This window comes from Apis laboriosa, unplaced genomic scaffold (assembly GCF_014066325.1).
Source record: "Apis laboriosa isolate Shangri-la unplaced genomic scaffold, ASM1406632v1 scaffold22_cov146, whole genome shotgun sequence".
Classification (NCBI taxonomy): domain Eukaryota; kingdom Metazoa; phylum Arthropoda; class Insecta; order Hymenoptera; family Apidae; genus Apis; species Apis laboriosa.
In genome coordinates, this window is record NW_025222414.1 from 393086 (window position 1) to 409365 (window position 16280).

Sequence of the window (16280 nt, forward strand, 5' to 3'; positions counted from 1 at the left end):
AAATGTCAAAAGATGGCGCTTGCCTTTCTATTTCATCTTATTTTATTTTAAGAAGGGATCCAAGAGATGGTGCTCGTGATCAATTCTTATTTTATCTTCACCTTTCTCACAGTTTCCTTTCCCTGTCTATATTTATTCGTGGTGCGTAACACACTACGAGCCAAACACGAAATATAAATTAAAACATAAATATAAATTAATAATAAAATAATAAATTAATAATAAAATAATAAACAGAAATATAAATTAAAAAACATATCTTTCGTCATTTCTCCTTCCAAATCATAATCTGTCTTAATTTTTAATATAAAAACTGATCATTACATAAATACTTATAATATTATAGAATAGAAAAATAAAAGTAAAATTTTAAAAAAATTCTGAATAACACAAAATTAATGTTAATAACTATTATCTTCTGATTCAATAAATCAATTACAAATCAATTACAGTTACAAACTATTAATCATTATTATTAATTATTAATTATAAATCAAATATTGTAAAAATTTATGTTTTAATTATATTATAATAAAATTAATATTCTTAACTTAATATTTAATATCAAAATATATCTCATCAAATAACCTTCGTAATTCTTGTTTCGTTAAATAATCCCATTTGTGATAGGCTTCATCTTCGGTAGGAATCAGATCTTTTATCATATATAAATATTTTTCAAATGGACAAACATCATCTTGTCCCGGAAGATTACAAGTTACTAATTTTTGTGTATCCCAGTATAAGAACTAAAAAGTATATTATTGTTTTTCTATTAATAAATATTATTGTGTTATAAACGAAGTGATTTTTTTTTTTCATTGATAGGTTATTAAAAAAAATTACCCTGACGTAATGTTTACCATCCTTATTCCTTAATTTTTCAAATATCATTGCACATCCATACGGTGGTAACTGAGGTTCGGATAAATTTAATGCTTTGACAAGAGCAGCGATATTTACTTCGTGCCCACTATATAAATAGATTTTTCTTGGATTTCGGCGCGCTGCGTTTATAATAATATTTTCAATAAATCTTTTGATAATCGTGCCACCGTTCAATCGTTTTTGAAGAAGCGTATACGAACGAATTTCGTATTCAATTTTCACAATATCTTGAAGTTTTATAAAAATTTCCTCGCTATACCATTCTGGTAAAGGAAGTTTCGAAGCTTTCTACGATATTATTTCGATACGATAACTATAATTATTTAATATATATTTTATTTGGTATATAAATGTTGAGTTTTTTATACCTGTGCTACAAGTTGGTTGTACGTTTCATACAATTCATGTGATGTTTTCATGTTAGCACCAGTATTTTCACTAATGTATTTGAATAAGTATCCATAGGGCTTTAATTTTTCAATAAATTTTTGTTCTTTTCTCACTTCGTTCAAAAGTTTTAAATATCTGTAAATCAATTGCATATATATGTATATATATATATATATATATATAAGTCAATTTCTTGCATATTTTTATATGCATATATTATATATATATATATATATTTCATCTTCTCTATTTTAAAAAAAAACGATTTTATTCTATTATTTTATATATCTTGTATTGAACACTTACAATGGAGAAGAATCAGGTTTTAATAAATGATCAACTCTGGATGGCATACAGTATGTTGGTATTGGCAGCCATGGCAAATTTTGATTCCACATTTGAAACGGATTCGGACGAAAAAGACCAGCTAATACTAATTGAAGAGACGTTTTCGTTCGATCGTGATCCGTACTATAGGCATATACATCAGAAGGATAATAATGATTTCCTAAGAATGTGTTATAACGTTCTCTCAACATGCTTCCAATTCGAAATTCTGTCATTTTCCCTTCCTGAAAACAAATTATAGTGATTCATCTATGTTTTTCTTTTTGATAGCATAGTTATATTGCAATAATTTATGTTGTTTAATTTATATTGTTATATTACGTTTGTTAATTGAGCAAGTCCCCATGGTTCGTACATTGCATAATTAGTAAAATTTGGCGGTAATTCAGTTCTACGTGGTGTTCGTTCTCCATGTCTGAATATCTGATAAAATTGTGAATAATCGAATTTTGATATGGAATATATTTTATTTTTATATTGTTGATATTTTATTATTAAATTATTATTATTCATACTCTACATTTTTTAATAATAATAATTTAATTTATTATTATAATAAATTAAATACAAAATAAAAGATAAAGATAAATTCTAAAATATCATTTGAAAAATATATATAAATAAATAAATATATTGATAAATATATTGAATTTAGATAAAAAATAATACTCACACACTGTACCAAATCTACATTGAATTCCTTTCTTGTCATTTGAAAGAAATTTCCTAGAAAGAGAATTATTATAAGAAATAATTTTATACAAGATATATTAAAAAAAAAACGATATTTAAAATATATGTTTTCTAGAATAATTATTCTTAAATCGTTAGATTCTTTATATGAGATAATTCGAACAACATAAGATTGGATATATGTATTTTTATAACTTATCATTTCAGTTTTTTCATACATATAAAGTAGTATTGTTGCATTCATAGAACATTTTTTGATTTTAGAAATCAAGTCAGACAAAAATATATAAAAATTGATTAAGACTTAAGATATAAGTAATTTAAGTTTGCATTAAATAAAGACAACGCGACATTATAACGGTATGATTATTTATTTATTTTTACGTATCAATTCATTTTCTATATTTGTTCTAACCTCTAAAATTGTGCCTCTAAAAAGATTTTACAAATATAAATATTAACTTCTATATTAATATTTTGTATGTAATTGACAAACGAAATTTATTTAATTGATAAAACATCAATCAAAAAATCAAATTATAAATATTTTTAAATTGAAAAAGAATATTTCATAAAAGATGTGTACATATTATATTATATTCATAACAGTTAAATTTAAAATGTAAATATATATTTAGTGATAAAAGAATTTATAAAATAATAGATTTTGTTTTTGCTATTGAAATAATTTATTAAAAAAGTAATATATATAATATAGATAAATGTTGTATAAACAAATTTCGAAATTTGACATAGATAAATTTTTATTTATTTAACCTATCATTATATAATAAAATATTATTATTATTATTATATATAATAATTATTATTATATTATTATTAATCACGAAAATTTTTAAATAAATTGATGAAATTATTGTATATAAATTTGTTTTTAAAAATGATAATTTCTATTTCGCATTATTATCTATTTATAAAAACAAAAAAATATAAATGTAAATAATAAAATTATGAAATGTAGTTTTGTTTATCAGAATTATTTCTGATTATAATGCTTTTATAAAAATAAATATCATAATGAAAATTATTATTTATTTTATATTATTATATTGAAATATATTGAAAATACATTTACATTTTTTTGTAATGTATCGATTTTTAAACGATGTGTCTAAAAATATATACATATACGTACATTATTATTTACTATTAAAAATAATGAAATTAAAATCTCATAAGTATCATATATTAAAATATATATCTATGTAATATTTAACATTGATTTTTTTTTTATAATTAAGAATATTAATGATATATCAAATAATTTTTTCTTATTTTCTTATTTCTTATTTAAATTTTATCGTATTTTATTTTTTAAAAATGATAATTAGATATTATTGTAAAATAATATAAATATTTATTGTTAATATATTAACAATCCTTTCTTAATTATAATAAATTTTTATAATTCTATATTTTTTATAATATATATTTATGGAATTAAAAATAAATTACTACGTATAGATATGTAATATAGATATGTAATAGATATAGACATAATATAATATAATAGACATAATGTAAAATATTCTAATATTTATTTTCGCGCACTTTATTAGAATTCAATTGAAAAATTGTCATAGAGCTGCCATCTATCAGTAGCATCTAGAGTGTAATATTAGTTGAAATTTGAATAGTGCGTGTAATTTTCCTTGAATAAAAAAATAAAGTGTTTAAATAATTTTTGTAATTAAAATAAGTGTGCATATAGTATAAAAAAATATTTTTTTCATTATAAACTATCAAATATAATGCAAATGCAATGCAATTCTACTACAAAAATGAAAACTTGAAGTTGGCGATTAAGAATTTTTTATATCTATATATATATCTCACTTTTTTCAATTTCTTTCAATTTTACAATTTAAATTACTTAAGATTTTTTTTTTAAATTAATCTTAAACTTATTTTAAATAAATATACTATTTTTAAAATTAAAATTTCTATTCAAAATTTTTTTTGCAAAATTTAAATATATATTTTCATATATACATAATTATATGAAATGTAAAAAATGGAAACTAAATTTCTGAACTTTAAAGTATAAAGATATTCCATATTTATATAAGATTCTACTTCAATACAATTATATAATTTGTAACAATAATTCTATAATTTGTAAAAATAATATTGTAAGATAATATTTTTCATAATCAAAAATATTTTAAATATTTTAAACAAAAATTTCATTATATATTATATACATTTAATTTGTATATAAATATTTTTATATTACACTATTATTAAATAATTTTTTATTATTTTTCTATTAAAATTTATAAATAATTTTATCTAATATATCTTAAATAAAATTCATATATTTTTAAAATAAAGAATACAATTTTATTTCTTAGTTTTTAAAAACATATAAGTTTATGTTTGTCATAAACAAATATTTTTGTTAAAAATATGCAAATTTGCATAAAAATATGTTTATATTAAATTTTGTACTTACGCTTCTTCGTATAGCATATTGCAGCGATTAAAAGTGTCCATTGATTTGCTTTATACGTATTCAACGACATAAATTACGATTTAGAGATCACGAACTAATATAAATATTAAGTTGACTTCTTTTTTATGAAACGCGATTGACGAAAAAGAAAATTAATTCAACTAATTTCATTGAAAATTTCTTTCATAATTTTCGACCGCCAATTCAGTATTACAATTTTCTAACCTATATCGTATTATATACTAGTCGGACACAATCATTGAAGATTCATTTTTTCTTCGTAATGCGACGATAAAATATGTTTTTATATATAATATTTATAAAGTCAAGAAAAAATGTGTATCGTTTTATATAACACAATTGTATTAATTTGCATATAGGAATGTAATTTATAAATAAGAAACATGAGATTGTGAAAATATTTTTCTTGTGTTATTGTGTATATAAGATAATTATAAATTGATAAAATATGTCTGCTAAAAGAAAACCAGAAACACAAGTGCCAGCTGAAGAAAGTGATTTATTATCAATTAGACCACTTGGAGCTGGTCAAGAAGTAGGAAGATCGTGTATCATGTTAGAATTCAAAGGCAAAAAAATTATGTTAGATTGTGGTATTCATCCTGGTTTATCTGGTATGGATGCATTACCATTTGTGGACTTAGTAGAAGCAGATGAAATTGATTTATTATTAATTTCACATTTTCATTTGGATCATTGTGGAGCTTTACCATGGTTTCTACAAAAAACTAGTTTTAAAGGACGATGTTTTATGACTCATGCTACTAAAGCTATTTATCGTTGGCTCTTGTCTGATTATATTAAAGTAAGCAACATTGCAACAGAACAAATGTTATACACTGAATCTGATTTAGAAACTAGTATGGATAAAATAGAAACTATTAATTTTCATGAAGAAAAAGATGTATTTGGAATAAAATTTTGGGCCTATAATGCTGGTCATGTATTAGGTGCTGCTATGTTTATGATAGAAATAGCAGGTGTTAAAATTTTATATACTGGAGATTTTAGTCGACAAGAAGATAGGCATTTAATGGCAGCTGAAATTCCAAATATTCATCCAGATGTTTTAATTACCGAATCTACTTATGGTACACATATACATGAAAAAAGAGAAGATCGTGAAGGAAGATTTACAAATTTAGTTCATGAAATTGTTAATAGAGGTGGAAGATGTTTGATACCAGTATTTGCATTAGGTAGAGCACAAGAACTTCTTCTTATTTTGGATGAATATTGGAGTCAACATCCTGAACTTCATGAAATTCCTATATATTACGCCTCTTCTTTAGCAAAAAAGTGTATGGCTGTTTATCAAACTTATGTAAATGCAATGAATGATAAAATTAGAAGGCAAATAGCTATCAATAATCCTTTTGTATTCAAACATATTTCAAATTTAAAAGGAATTGATCATTTTGAAGATATTGGACCATGTGTAGTAATGGCTTCTCCTGGTATGATGCAAAGTGGACTATCAAGAGAATTATTTGAATCTTGGTGTACAGATGCAAAGAATGGAGTTATAATTGCTGGTTATTGTGTGGAAGGAACATTAGCAAAAACTATTTTGTCAGAACCCGAAGAAATTACAACTATGTCTGGACAAAAGTTACCATTAAAAATGTCTGTTGACTATATATCATTTTCAGCACATACAGATTATCAACAAACTTCAGAATTTATACGTAGTTTAAAACCACCGCATGTTGTGCTTGTACATGGAGAACAAAATGAAATGGGTAGATTAAAAGCAGCATTACAAAGAGAATATGAAGATGATCCAAATACAACAATGGAGATACATAATCCTAGAAATACTGTTGCTGTAGAATTATATTTCAGAGGAGAAAAAACTGCCAAAGTAATGGGCACATTAGCAATGGAAACACCTAAACCAGGACAAACATTATCTGGAGTTCTTGTTAAAAGAAATTTCAATTATCATATGCTTGCACCTTGTGATTTATCAAAATATACAGATATGAGTATGAGTCAAGTTATTCAAAGACAAAGTGTATATTTTTCAGCATCATTACTAGTATTAAAACATTTGTTAACCCAAATTGCTGGAAATTTAGAAGTTGTAGATGATAAAAAATTACGTGTTTTTAAGAATATTGATGTTACAATTGATGGAAAAATTGTTACAATGGAATGGGTTGCAACACCTGTAAATGATATGTATGCAGATTCCGTTTTGACTGCAATATTACAAGCTGAAATGATGGAACAACCACTCAAAGTATTACCTGCACCTACAAAAATGGATCGAATGCATTTTAAAGAATGTTTGATAGAGATGCTACAAGAAATGTTTGGTGAAGATTCTGTTCCTAAAATTTTCAAAGGAGAAAAATTATATGTAACAGTTGATGGGAAAAAAGCACATATAGATTTATTAAATTTAGAAGTAACTAGTAAAGAAGATGAAACTTTTCAACAAATAGTACAAACAGCAGTAACAAAATTGCATCAATCACTTGCACCTCCCTGTGATACAATTTAAAAAATATTTCTTTAATAAATTACATATTGAATATGATACTTATAAAATTATTAATAAGTATATTATTAGAAAATATTGAAAAACAAAGACTTTTATTTATTGTACAATTCAATGGTATTGTATAATACAAATATTTGTTCATTTTTATAATAATAATAATATTAATAAGTAAAAATATAAAAATTAAATTACTATTTAGATATTTTTTTATATAATATCCTTAAACTTTATACTATACAAATTAATATTTTTTATATTATCAAAATAGTAAAAATTGTTTGAAAAAGTATATTCAGTAAAAGTATATCATAAATATTTTATTATTATAAGCATTTTTTCATATTTAAGTCTTGTATGTAAGATAATTTCTACTTGATCTTTTCAGATATACAATCATTAAATATAAATAAATATCATTTAAATATATAATTCATCATGTTATAAAAATATGATAAAAAAATAATATAAATATGTACAATTCATTCTATTAATATGTACCAAAGCATATCATACAGATTAAAAATCATCTTATATAATAAAAATTTAAAATGTGATTGATTAAATTCACGCATAAAAAATGCAAATATAAAAGAAAAATTAAGCATGTAAATGTTTTTTATATAGAAATACTTAATAAATCAAGAAATAATATATTCGGAAAGATTTCCCCATGTTGGTCCAACTTTTAATTTTACAGGTAATGGTACTGTAAGTTGACATACTTGCTCCATTGATTCTTTTACTATTGTTGCAACTTGTCGTAAATCGTATATATTTGCCTAAAGTAAAAAAATGAAAAAGAATTTTTTATTACTTTTACGAAAATCTAATTCTTTAAATTAAATACTTACTTCATATAAAAGTTCATCATGAAGCTGTAATACTAAATAGCCACCTTTGTGTTGTGTTTCTCTACTATTACTTCTTAATTTGCGAGTAGAATTGATAGGCATAATAGGTGGAGAAGTTGAGAATTCAAATCGCATTCTTTTTTCAATATCAACCATTGCTTTTTTAACAATATCAGCTGCAGAACCTTGAACTTTAGTATTCACTGCTTGACGTTCCGTTTGTGCTATAAAATAACAATAATCATAATGGTTTATTCATAATTAATTAAAAATTTTGTTTTAGAAACGAAATTATATTAATAAAAAATTACATTTTTCCATTGGATTTATACTAGTTAATCCAGGAAACATTCTACGTCTTTCCAAAATAGTTGTAATGTAACCATTTATACGTGCTTCTTCTAATACATTATTCAACCATTTAGATATACCTGGATATGCATTCATAAAAGATTCCAAAAATTCTTTGGCTTTAACTTCATCTACCGACAAATTTTCAGCAAGTGTTTTTACTCCCATACCATAAATCATTCCATAGCATAATTGCTTTGTATGTTGTCGCATTTTATCATCAACCTATTAATTGATTAATATTAATTATGAAATGTATTACAATTATATAATGAATATACCACTTTCTAATTTATATACCTCATTTTCGGATACGTGATTCCATTTTGCTGCAATATTCTTAAAAATATCACCTGGTTTTCGCATAATATTGCATAATGTTGTATCTTTTGAAAAGTGAGCTAATATTCTTAATTCAAGTTGACAATAATCCGCTGACAACATAATATTGCCTATTGCTGGTATAAATGCCATTCGAACACTTATTGTAAAACTATTGTCTTCAGAATTAAAATCTCTTGGTACATTTTGTAAGTTTGGTTCATACATCGATATTCTACCCGTTAATGTGGATGTAACACAATTACCATGAATACGAGAACTATGTTGAGCCAGATTTAGTAAAGGATAAATGATCTAAAAATTTTATCAAATGGAAAAATCATTTAAGAGATATAAGTTAAAAAAAAAAATTTCTTTTTTACTTTATACATACTTTAGATTTAGTTACATTTAATTTACGCCATGACATAACAAGATTAGATATTGGATGATCAGATTGTCCTAGCACTGCTTTATTAACACTAATTTTCTTTCCTTTGTATAAACCTAAAATCTAAATGATAGAAATTTAATGATTAAGTTTTCAATTTTATTGATAATTAATTTCATTATTATATTTATAAACCTCTCCAACTTCTTTAGATGAAGAAAAATTAAATTTTTTTCCACATAATGCATACGCTCGTTCTTCTAATGATATCATTTCTTCGCGAATAACAGAAGATAAATCTTGTAATGATTTTAAACATACACCTAAGCCAGTTAATTCCATATATGCTAATAAAATAATGATTTTCATTTCGATATCTAAAAATATATTTAAATTTCTTTCAAAATATAAGAAAAAATAATAAATGAATATTATATGTGTATTCGTAATATTTATTACCTTTAAATGTATATAATAATGTTGGACTTAATTGTTCTAATTTATCTACAAGTTTATCAGTTATGTGCCATGTAAGTACAGCTTCTGCACATGCTCTAAGTTCTCCTGGTATTGCACTTTTGATGCATAATCCAGGTCCTGTATCATAACATGTACCCATTTTTTTAATTATGAAGCATCCTTGTGGAAAATATTCTTTTACCTATTTATGCAATAATTTAAATATATAGTTAATTATAATATATTTGTAATATAATAAGTAATTTAAATAATAATAAAAATATATATATATATATACCATGTCATTAAAAGTTTTTTCATAAATGTTACCATCATACAACCAATTTGCTACTTTTGGATCTAAAAATTTACAACTTGCAATAATACCACAACATTCATATAAAGTTTTAAATGTTTCTTTAGTTGCAAAACATTTTACATATAAAACTGTATTAGCAAGCAATTCTTTAAATAACTTCATTTGCTCTTTGCCTGAGATTTTTAAATCTGAAAATTTATTTTTTTTTAAATTAGCAAAAAATAACAAAAAATTAATATTAATGTAATATTAAATACCTTGTTCATTGGAGAAAGAAATATAATATGCAATATTGCTTTCCCAAGCAATAGCTGCACCATATAGTTTTTTATCTCCATATGTATAATTTTCCACTTTTTTAGATTTTTTTTTACTTTCATTAGAAGAACCAATGATTTTGGCACCTATATTGTTAGTTTCATCATTATATAATTCACAATTTAATGCCAAAGCAATATATCGTTTTTGCATTACTTCACGTTTAAATAAATTAAATGTGCCTCTATCACTTCCAATTTTTATAATATTCAATGTATTCCAATTAATCATTTCATTTGAGATATCTACAAGTTCATTCGCTTGTATACACATCTTAGAATTATTTTGAGTTCTTTTTAAATTAATTTTAGGTTTTTTTAAAATTTTTGATGATTTTATAGATGTGTCTTCATCTGAATTCGAAATTATGCTATCAATACTACAATTTTTACTAGATAAAATATTTTTTGCATGAATTTCTTTTAATTTCGGTTTGATTTTACATTCTCTAATTTCAGTTTTATTTGACACAGTAATTGCATTGTTTTTATCATCAGATATCTGATCGGAAATTTTTTGAGTATATATTTTTCGTTTTCTTTCAGAATCTAATTTAGTACGTATTTTGTTATTTGTAGCAGGTGAATTTGTATTTTGAGAAGCAACAATAATATCATCAGAATCTGATTTATTTGATGATGATGCGTGATTTTTATTAAAAACAATATTTGCTAAAGGTGATCTTGCAATTGATTCATTCTTGAATTTGGATTTTTGCGATATTTTTTTTAGATCAGGTATATTCATGGTTTTCTCAAATTTCAAATCAGATTTCTTTTTCATCTCAGGCGTCAAATCATTTATTCCAGTAGATCCTATAATATTTTGTATATTTGTATTTTTTACATTTCTAATACTACATTTAATTAATACATCTTCGTTATTTTTATCTTTGATTTCATGTAATTTCTCTATTATTTTTTTTGATTCATTCCAAGAATCATCTTTCCATGAAATCATATTATGTTTTATTTGTGAATTTATAGAATTTAAAGAATTTAAAGAATTTTGATTTATATTTTTATTTTTTATATCATTTTCTATATCTATTTCATTGTTAACATTATAAGTAATGGCTTTATTCTCTATTATTTTCTGTTCAGATAATTTAGTATCTTCAAACTCTGAGAAATGTAGAGAATCAATGATATTTTGTTCAAGAGCATTGCAAATTTGTGTATCGAGATTTAAACTATCATCAAATAAACTAGGACTTCTCGAAATCTCTGTTTTTATATCATTCTCAATAGATAAACATGTTGCTCCATTTTTACAAACTAATTTATCATTTTTTTCATCCGAAATTCTTATTTTCTTGATTGATATAGTATTTATATTTTGATTATTCTGATCATCATTAATTGAGTATTTAATAGAAGAACTTTTTGTATGATTTCTTTTTTTACTATTGAAAGCAATTAATGATTCACTATTTTTTCTCTCTAAACAACCGAGAATTACTTTAGAACTATTTTTTAAAAAATCAGTCGATAATTTTTCAATTGGAGATTCAAAAAATTCTGGAATATCTATTTGCGATAATTGATCAATAACTTTTACATCATCACATTTTCTTTTTTGTTCTGTATTATTTTCTAAGATATATTTAGAATTTTCAATATTTTCTATAACACTCATATCTATTTTGGATTTTTCATTTTTATTGTATTTATGATTTAATGTAATTTTTTTAATATTATTAATAGAATTCACATTCTTGTTCACAGTTTGATTAATTAAAGATATATTTTTTTCATATTCATCTTGAATTTTTTCATTTGAATTAGTTTTGTTTTGAGGATTATTCGGCATAGTTTCAATATTTATTTGTACATCAATATCTTTTAGCATATCTTGTTGTGTGCATAAGTTCACTTCAGTATTAGATTCGTTTGTAACAATAGATCGTTCATTTTGCTTCCATGACATATCTTGCAATCTCAATTCATTCTATAATTAAAATAAAAAATTGTTCAATTTTAAAATCATTCAAAGAAATTTAATTTTAACATTATAACTATTATCTACCTGTACCAATATTCTAGCTTCATGAACCAACATGATTGCAGCTTCATGAGGTGTTAAACCATCTTTTCCAGTAACAAACACTGTTCTCATTTTATTTCGTTTTATTGCTTCTGATTCATGTTCACCATCATGTTCTTTCTCACTAAAATATAATTTTAACATTGTACATGTTCTTATTAAAATTTATTTTGTTATTGCACATCAATGAAATATTTTAATTATGCACCTTTCAAAAGGAAGTGCTTTATAAAGTGCTCGTTCAACATCCAGTTCATTAGCAATAGCTAAATCTGCTACAGATGTTATTCCATGCTTATAAAGACTTCTAGCACGTAGTCCATTTAACATTGGAAGTCTTAATAAATCTAATAATTCTCTACAAACACCAAACTGCAATCGTGTTTGAAATTGCGAAACTAATAATTCCATACAGTCCCAACCCAATTGCTTACAAAATTGTGTAATCATTCCTAAATAAGATTTTAATATACAAAAATATTATCAAATAAAATAAAATGTTTTTTCGTAAGAAATAAAAAAATATTACCAGCAAATGTAGAAGCAGATTGTTGTAAAGTTTGAAGAACGCCACGGCAACAGCCGTATTTTTTACAAACTGAATTAAGCGGGATTTCACGAACTAAATCGTGTAAAGCTAATGCTGTATAAAATCTTTTATGTATACTAAGCTAAAAATAGGAATTTATGTTAATTAATATAGTTATTAAATTTTTAATTACGAGAATCAATATTCAATACTTAAATATAAAATCAATTCACCAATTTCCCCTGTCGCACGATACCCCTAACAGCTGATGTTAAAAATCGTTCCTCTACACCAACAAGTTGTCCGACTCTACGTTCACTTTCTGACAACATTTTCCACAATTCCAAAAATGTCATCCAATCAATAGATCCAATTTGGTTTCCAGAAGTAAGTGGTGTTACAAGATATATTACATGCAATTCTGTATCCAAGACAAAACATCGTCTTGCTTTTTGAAGTTCTTCAAGTAAAAATAAACCCTCTCTAGGTGCAATAGAAGCTGCTAAGCAAGCTTTTCCAAAAGCTGTAGCTACCCATCTATTATGTCCTTCTTCAGTTTTTTGTAAACTACATAATGTACATTATATAAAAAACAAAATATCAAAAGTATCAAAAATATCAATGTAAAATTTTTGTAATGCTTACAGTAAAAATTCATTGTCTACTAAAAATTTAATCGCTTTGTTCCAAAGATCTTTTGAGTCATATTCATTGCTCAAACTTACTAATGTACAATTAACATACAATTCAAGATCTGATGGAGTATACACAACTTCACTAGCTACAGCTTCTAAAAGTGCTCGAATTAAAGGAGCTGAATCTTCAAGGCAAGATTCAATTGGTTCTAAAGAAGCTGATATTAATGCTTCAGCTGATTTTTGTTCATTTGGTTTACAAATAAGTATACTTTCACCTATGAAAATAATTTGTTTTCATATTTCTTTTCATTAACTTTTTATTTGAGAATTAGTTTACTTAATTCCAGTATTTTCTTTTCTTCTTACCTGCTGTATCTTTTCCCATTCTACCTGCTCGTCCTATCATTTGACGATAGGTAAGACTATCTAATAGTTTGCCAGCAAACTTTGGAGATCTGATAATCACTCTTCTAGCAGGTAAATTTACTCCACTACTTAAAGTTGATGTAGCGATAAGCACTCTTAGAGATCCGGATCTAAAATAAATTAATATTTATAATTGAAGTTTTTTTAATTTAATATATATATAACAAATATATATATCCATAAAAAATATAAGGTAAACCTGAAAGATCCTTCTATAATATCACGTTCATCCATAGTAAGACCAGCATGATGAAAAGCTATTCCAAATGATACTGTATTTTTTAATACATTATCTAAACCAGTAGGACTACGTTTTAATTGTTCCAATGTTTCAGAAATTAATTCAGAATCTAATTGATCTCTTAAAATTTTACCTAATTGTGTATTTTCTCTACCTAAAAAAAAACTTATTTAATATATACATATAAATATAAAGAAAATTCAAAAATCAGAAAATATAAATCATTAAACAAACCCAATTTACAAAATGCAATAGCAATTTGTTCAGCTAGTTTTTCACACCAATTTTTTGTAGAACAAAAAATTAATACACTATGTCCATCAGATATTGTTTCAATACATAGATGAAGAATATCATCAGAATCCATAGTTAATTCTGGCATTGGTGTTAAGCTTCTTATAAGACATAATTTATTATCATATATATTTCTGCCTATCTGAAAACATATGAAAACTTGTATTAGTTTTAAATTACAAATATATATATTACATCTTTAAAATATAAATTATAAAATACTTTGCATTGTTCATTTAAAGGTATTGGTCTGAATTCTGTCTTATACAACTCTGCATCCAACCATTTAGCTAAAAGAGATAAATTTGGAAGTGTAGCAGACATACCAATTAATTGTATATTAATATTTTCATTCCTGAAGGAAAATTTTTTTGAATTTATTTTTAATTTATTTAACAACCTATTATATTTTTTTATATCAAGTGAAAATAAATTTTGTTACCTAGAAGTCATATATCTCAATTTAGTTAAAAGTAATTCAAGAAGATATCCACGATTTGGATCACCAACAAGATGTAATTCATCTACAATTACAGCACCTAAATTAATTAATTCATTTTCTTCCATTAAATGATTTATTAATGAGTTTGCTTTTTCAATAGTTGCTATTGCAATATGAGTTGTTGCAAATCCTCCTGAAGGTGCAATACCACCCATAAATCCTTCTACTCGAACACCACTATCAGATAATAAATCCTAAAAAATTATAGTTGCAAAATTACTATATATTATATCTTTATATTATATACTTATATAATTAAATCTTACTTGAAAATAATACATTTTTTCCCTAACAACAGAGACAAATGGCAAGATAAAAATTACTTTTTTTTGTCTTTCTAACACTGTTTTTATCATGAGAATTTCAGCTATTAATGTCTTTCCAGCTGATGTTGGTGCAGAATATACAAGATTACAATTTTTTTCAATGACTTTCTGATTTGATAAACATTCTACTTGCCAAGCAAACATAGTAGTTACTCCTCTTGCTTCATATTTCTGTAATAAATAATTATTGATGTAATAAGTAATTTAAATCAAAAGAAAATAGTTAATTTTGACATTTATATAAATTTATTATAAATAAGATCATAAATTGTTTAATTGTTTATTTTACCTGAAGAATATTTAATGGTAATCCCCAAGAAGATAATTTGCATCGATCTTGAGTAGGAATAATAGAGATGGAAGGATTAATTTCTGATGTTTTTTCCGTATTATTTATAGAACTATTGCTGTTAGATAAATTTACATTAGTCATATCATTTGTTGTCATATATGCAACATTATTTTTGTTTAAATTATTTATATGTAAAGTTAACAATTCAGATTTATTATTTGATAATGTATTTGTATTTGAAGAAATATTGTCTCTTGTATAATTATCATTCATATTAACATTTTCTTTGTCAATTTTAAATAAATTATCATTCTTTTTAAATGACATAATTCTTTTTGTTTTGGATTTATTTGTTTCTTTACATTTTGAATTACTTGGATTTAAATTAGGTTTTTTATTAGTAAAATTACATAATCCTTCTTTTAATTGAGTAACTTTATCAACATCATTTGCAACCATAGAAAAATATATATTATGTTTAAAATATTTATCTACATTATTATGATTATCAATAATATTCATATTTTTATTTTCAACTTGAATACAGGCAGATAAAGTATCATCCCCAAAAGATGGTATTTTATTGAAAGATTGCATTTTGTTATTTTTATATTACTTGAATAATGTATTTAAAAAATTCTATAACAAAGT

At 23.8% G+C, this 16280-nt stretch overlaps 3 protein-coding genes across 3 annotated transcripts; 1 reads left to right on the forward strand and 2 right to left on the reverse strand.

The window, feature by feature from the left end:
• Positions 1–515: 515 nt before the first annotated feature.
• Positions 516–4916, reverse strand: LOC122713099 (venom acid phosphatase Acph-1-like). Its single transcript, XM_043933243.1, has 7 exons — positions 4796–4916; positions 2300–2352; positions 1948–2049; positions 1585–1850; positions 1257–1413; positions 847–1176; positions 516–749 (listed from the first exon to the last, which is right to left on the reverse strand). Exons 1-7 carry the CDS (start codon positions 4863–4865, stop codon positions 552–554), a joined length of 1176 nt encoding a protein of 391 aa, XP_043789178.1. The 5' UTR covers positions 4866–4916; the 3' UTR covers positions 516–551.
• LOC122713098 (cleavage and polyadenylation specificity factor 73) lies at positions 4886–7398 on the forward strand. The gene has a single exon (XM_043933242.1). It carries the CDS (start codon positions 5265–5267, stop codon positions 7323–7325), a length of 2061 nt encoding a protein of 686 aa, XP_043789177.1. The 5' UTR covers positions 4886–5264; the 3' UTR covers positions 7326–7398.
• Positions 7399–7742: 344 nt separating this feature from the next.
• LOC122713093 (DNA polymerase theta) lies at positions 7743–16232 on the reverse strand. Its single transcript, XM_043933236.1, has 21 exons — positions 15627–16232; positions 15278–15508; positions 14952–15205; positions 14732–14864; positions 14450–14651; positions 14174–14369; positions 13915–14084; positions 13556–13823; positions 13144–13477; positions 12911–13052; positions 12590–12833; positions 12364–12505; positions 10275–12285; positions 9997–10205; positions 9699–9900; positions 9435–9616; positions 9243–9362; positions 8828–9163; positions 8488–8752; positions 8177–8400; positions 7743–8104 (listed from the first exon to the last, which is right to left on the reverse strand). Exons 1-21 carry the CDS (start codon positions 16224–16226, stop codon positions 7964–7966), a joined length of 6606 nt encoding a protein of 2201 aa, XP_043789171.1. The 5' UTR covers positions 16227–16232; the 3' UTR covers positions 7743–7963.
• Between the last annotated feature and the right edge of the window lie 48 nt (positions 16233–16280).

Bases quoted from the DNA above. Each gene is read 5' to 3' on its own strand.
- LOC122713099 (XM_043933243.1), bottom strand. From the start codon at position 4,865: ATGTCGTTGAATACGTATAAAGCAAATCAATGGACACTTTTAATCGCT. The intron at 2,050-2,299 runs GTGAGTATTATT...CAATTTTATCAG, and splicing joins ATGTAGATTTGGTACAGTGT to ATATTCAGACATGGAGAACG. The intron at 1,177-1,256 runs GTATAAAAAACT...ATAATATCGTAG, and splicing joins ACAACCAACTTGTAGCACAG to AAAGCTTCGAAACTTCCTTT.
- LOC122713098 (XM_043933242.1), top strand. From the start codon at position 5,265: ATGTCTGCTAAAAGAAAACCAGAAACACAAGTGCCAGCTGAAGAAAGT.
- LOC122713093 (XM_043933236.1), bottom strand. From the start codon at position 16,226: ATGCAATCTTTCAATAAAATACCATCTTTTGGGGATGATACTTTATCT. The intron at 12,506-12,589 runs GTGCATAATTAA...ATTATATTTTAG, and splicing joins AAAGCACTTCCTTTTGAAAG to TGAGAAAGAACATGATGGTG. The intron at 9,617-9,698 runs GTAATAAATATT...ATATATTTTTAG, and splicing joins ATTATTATATACATTTAAAG to ATATCGAAATGAAAATCATT.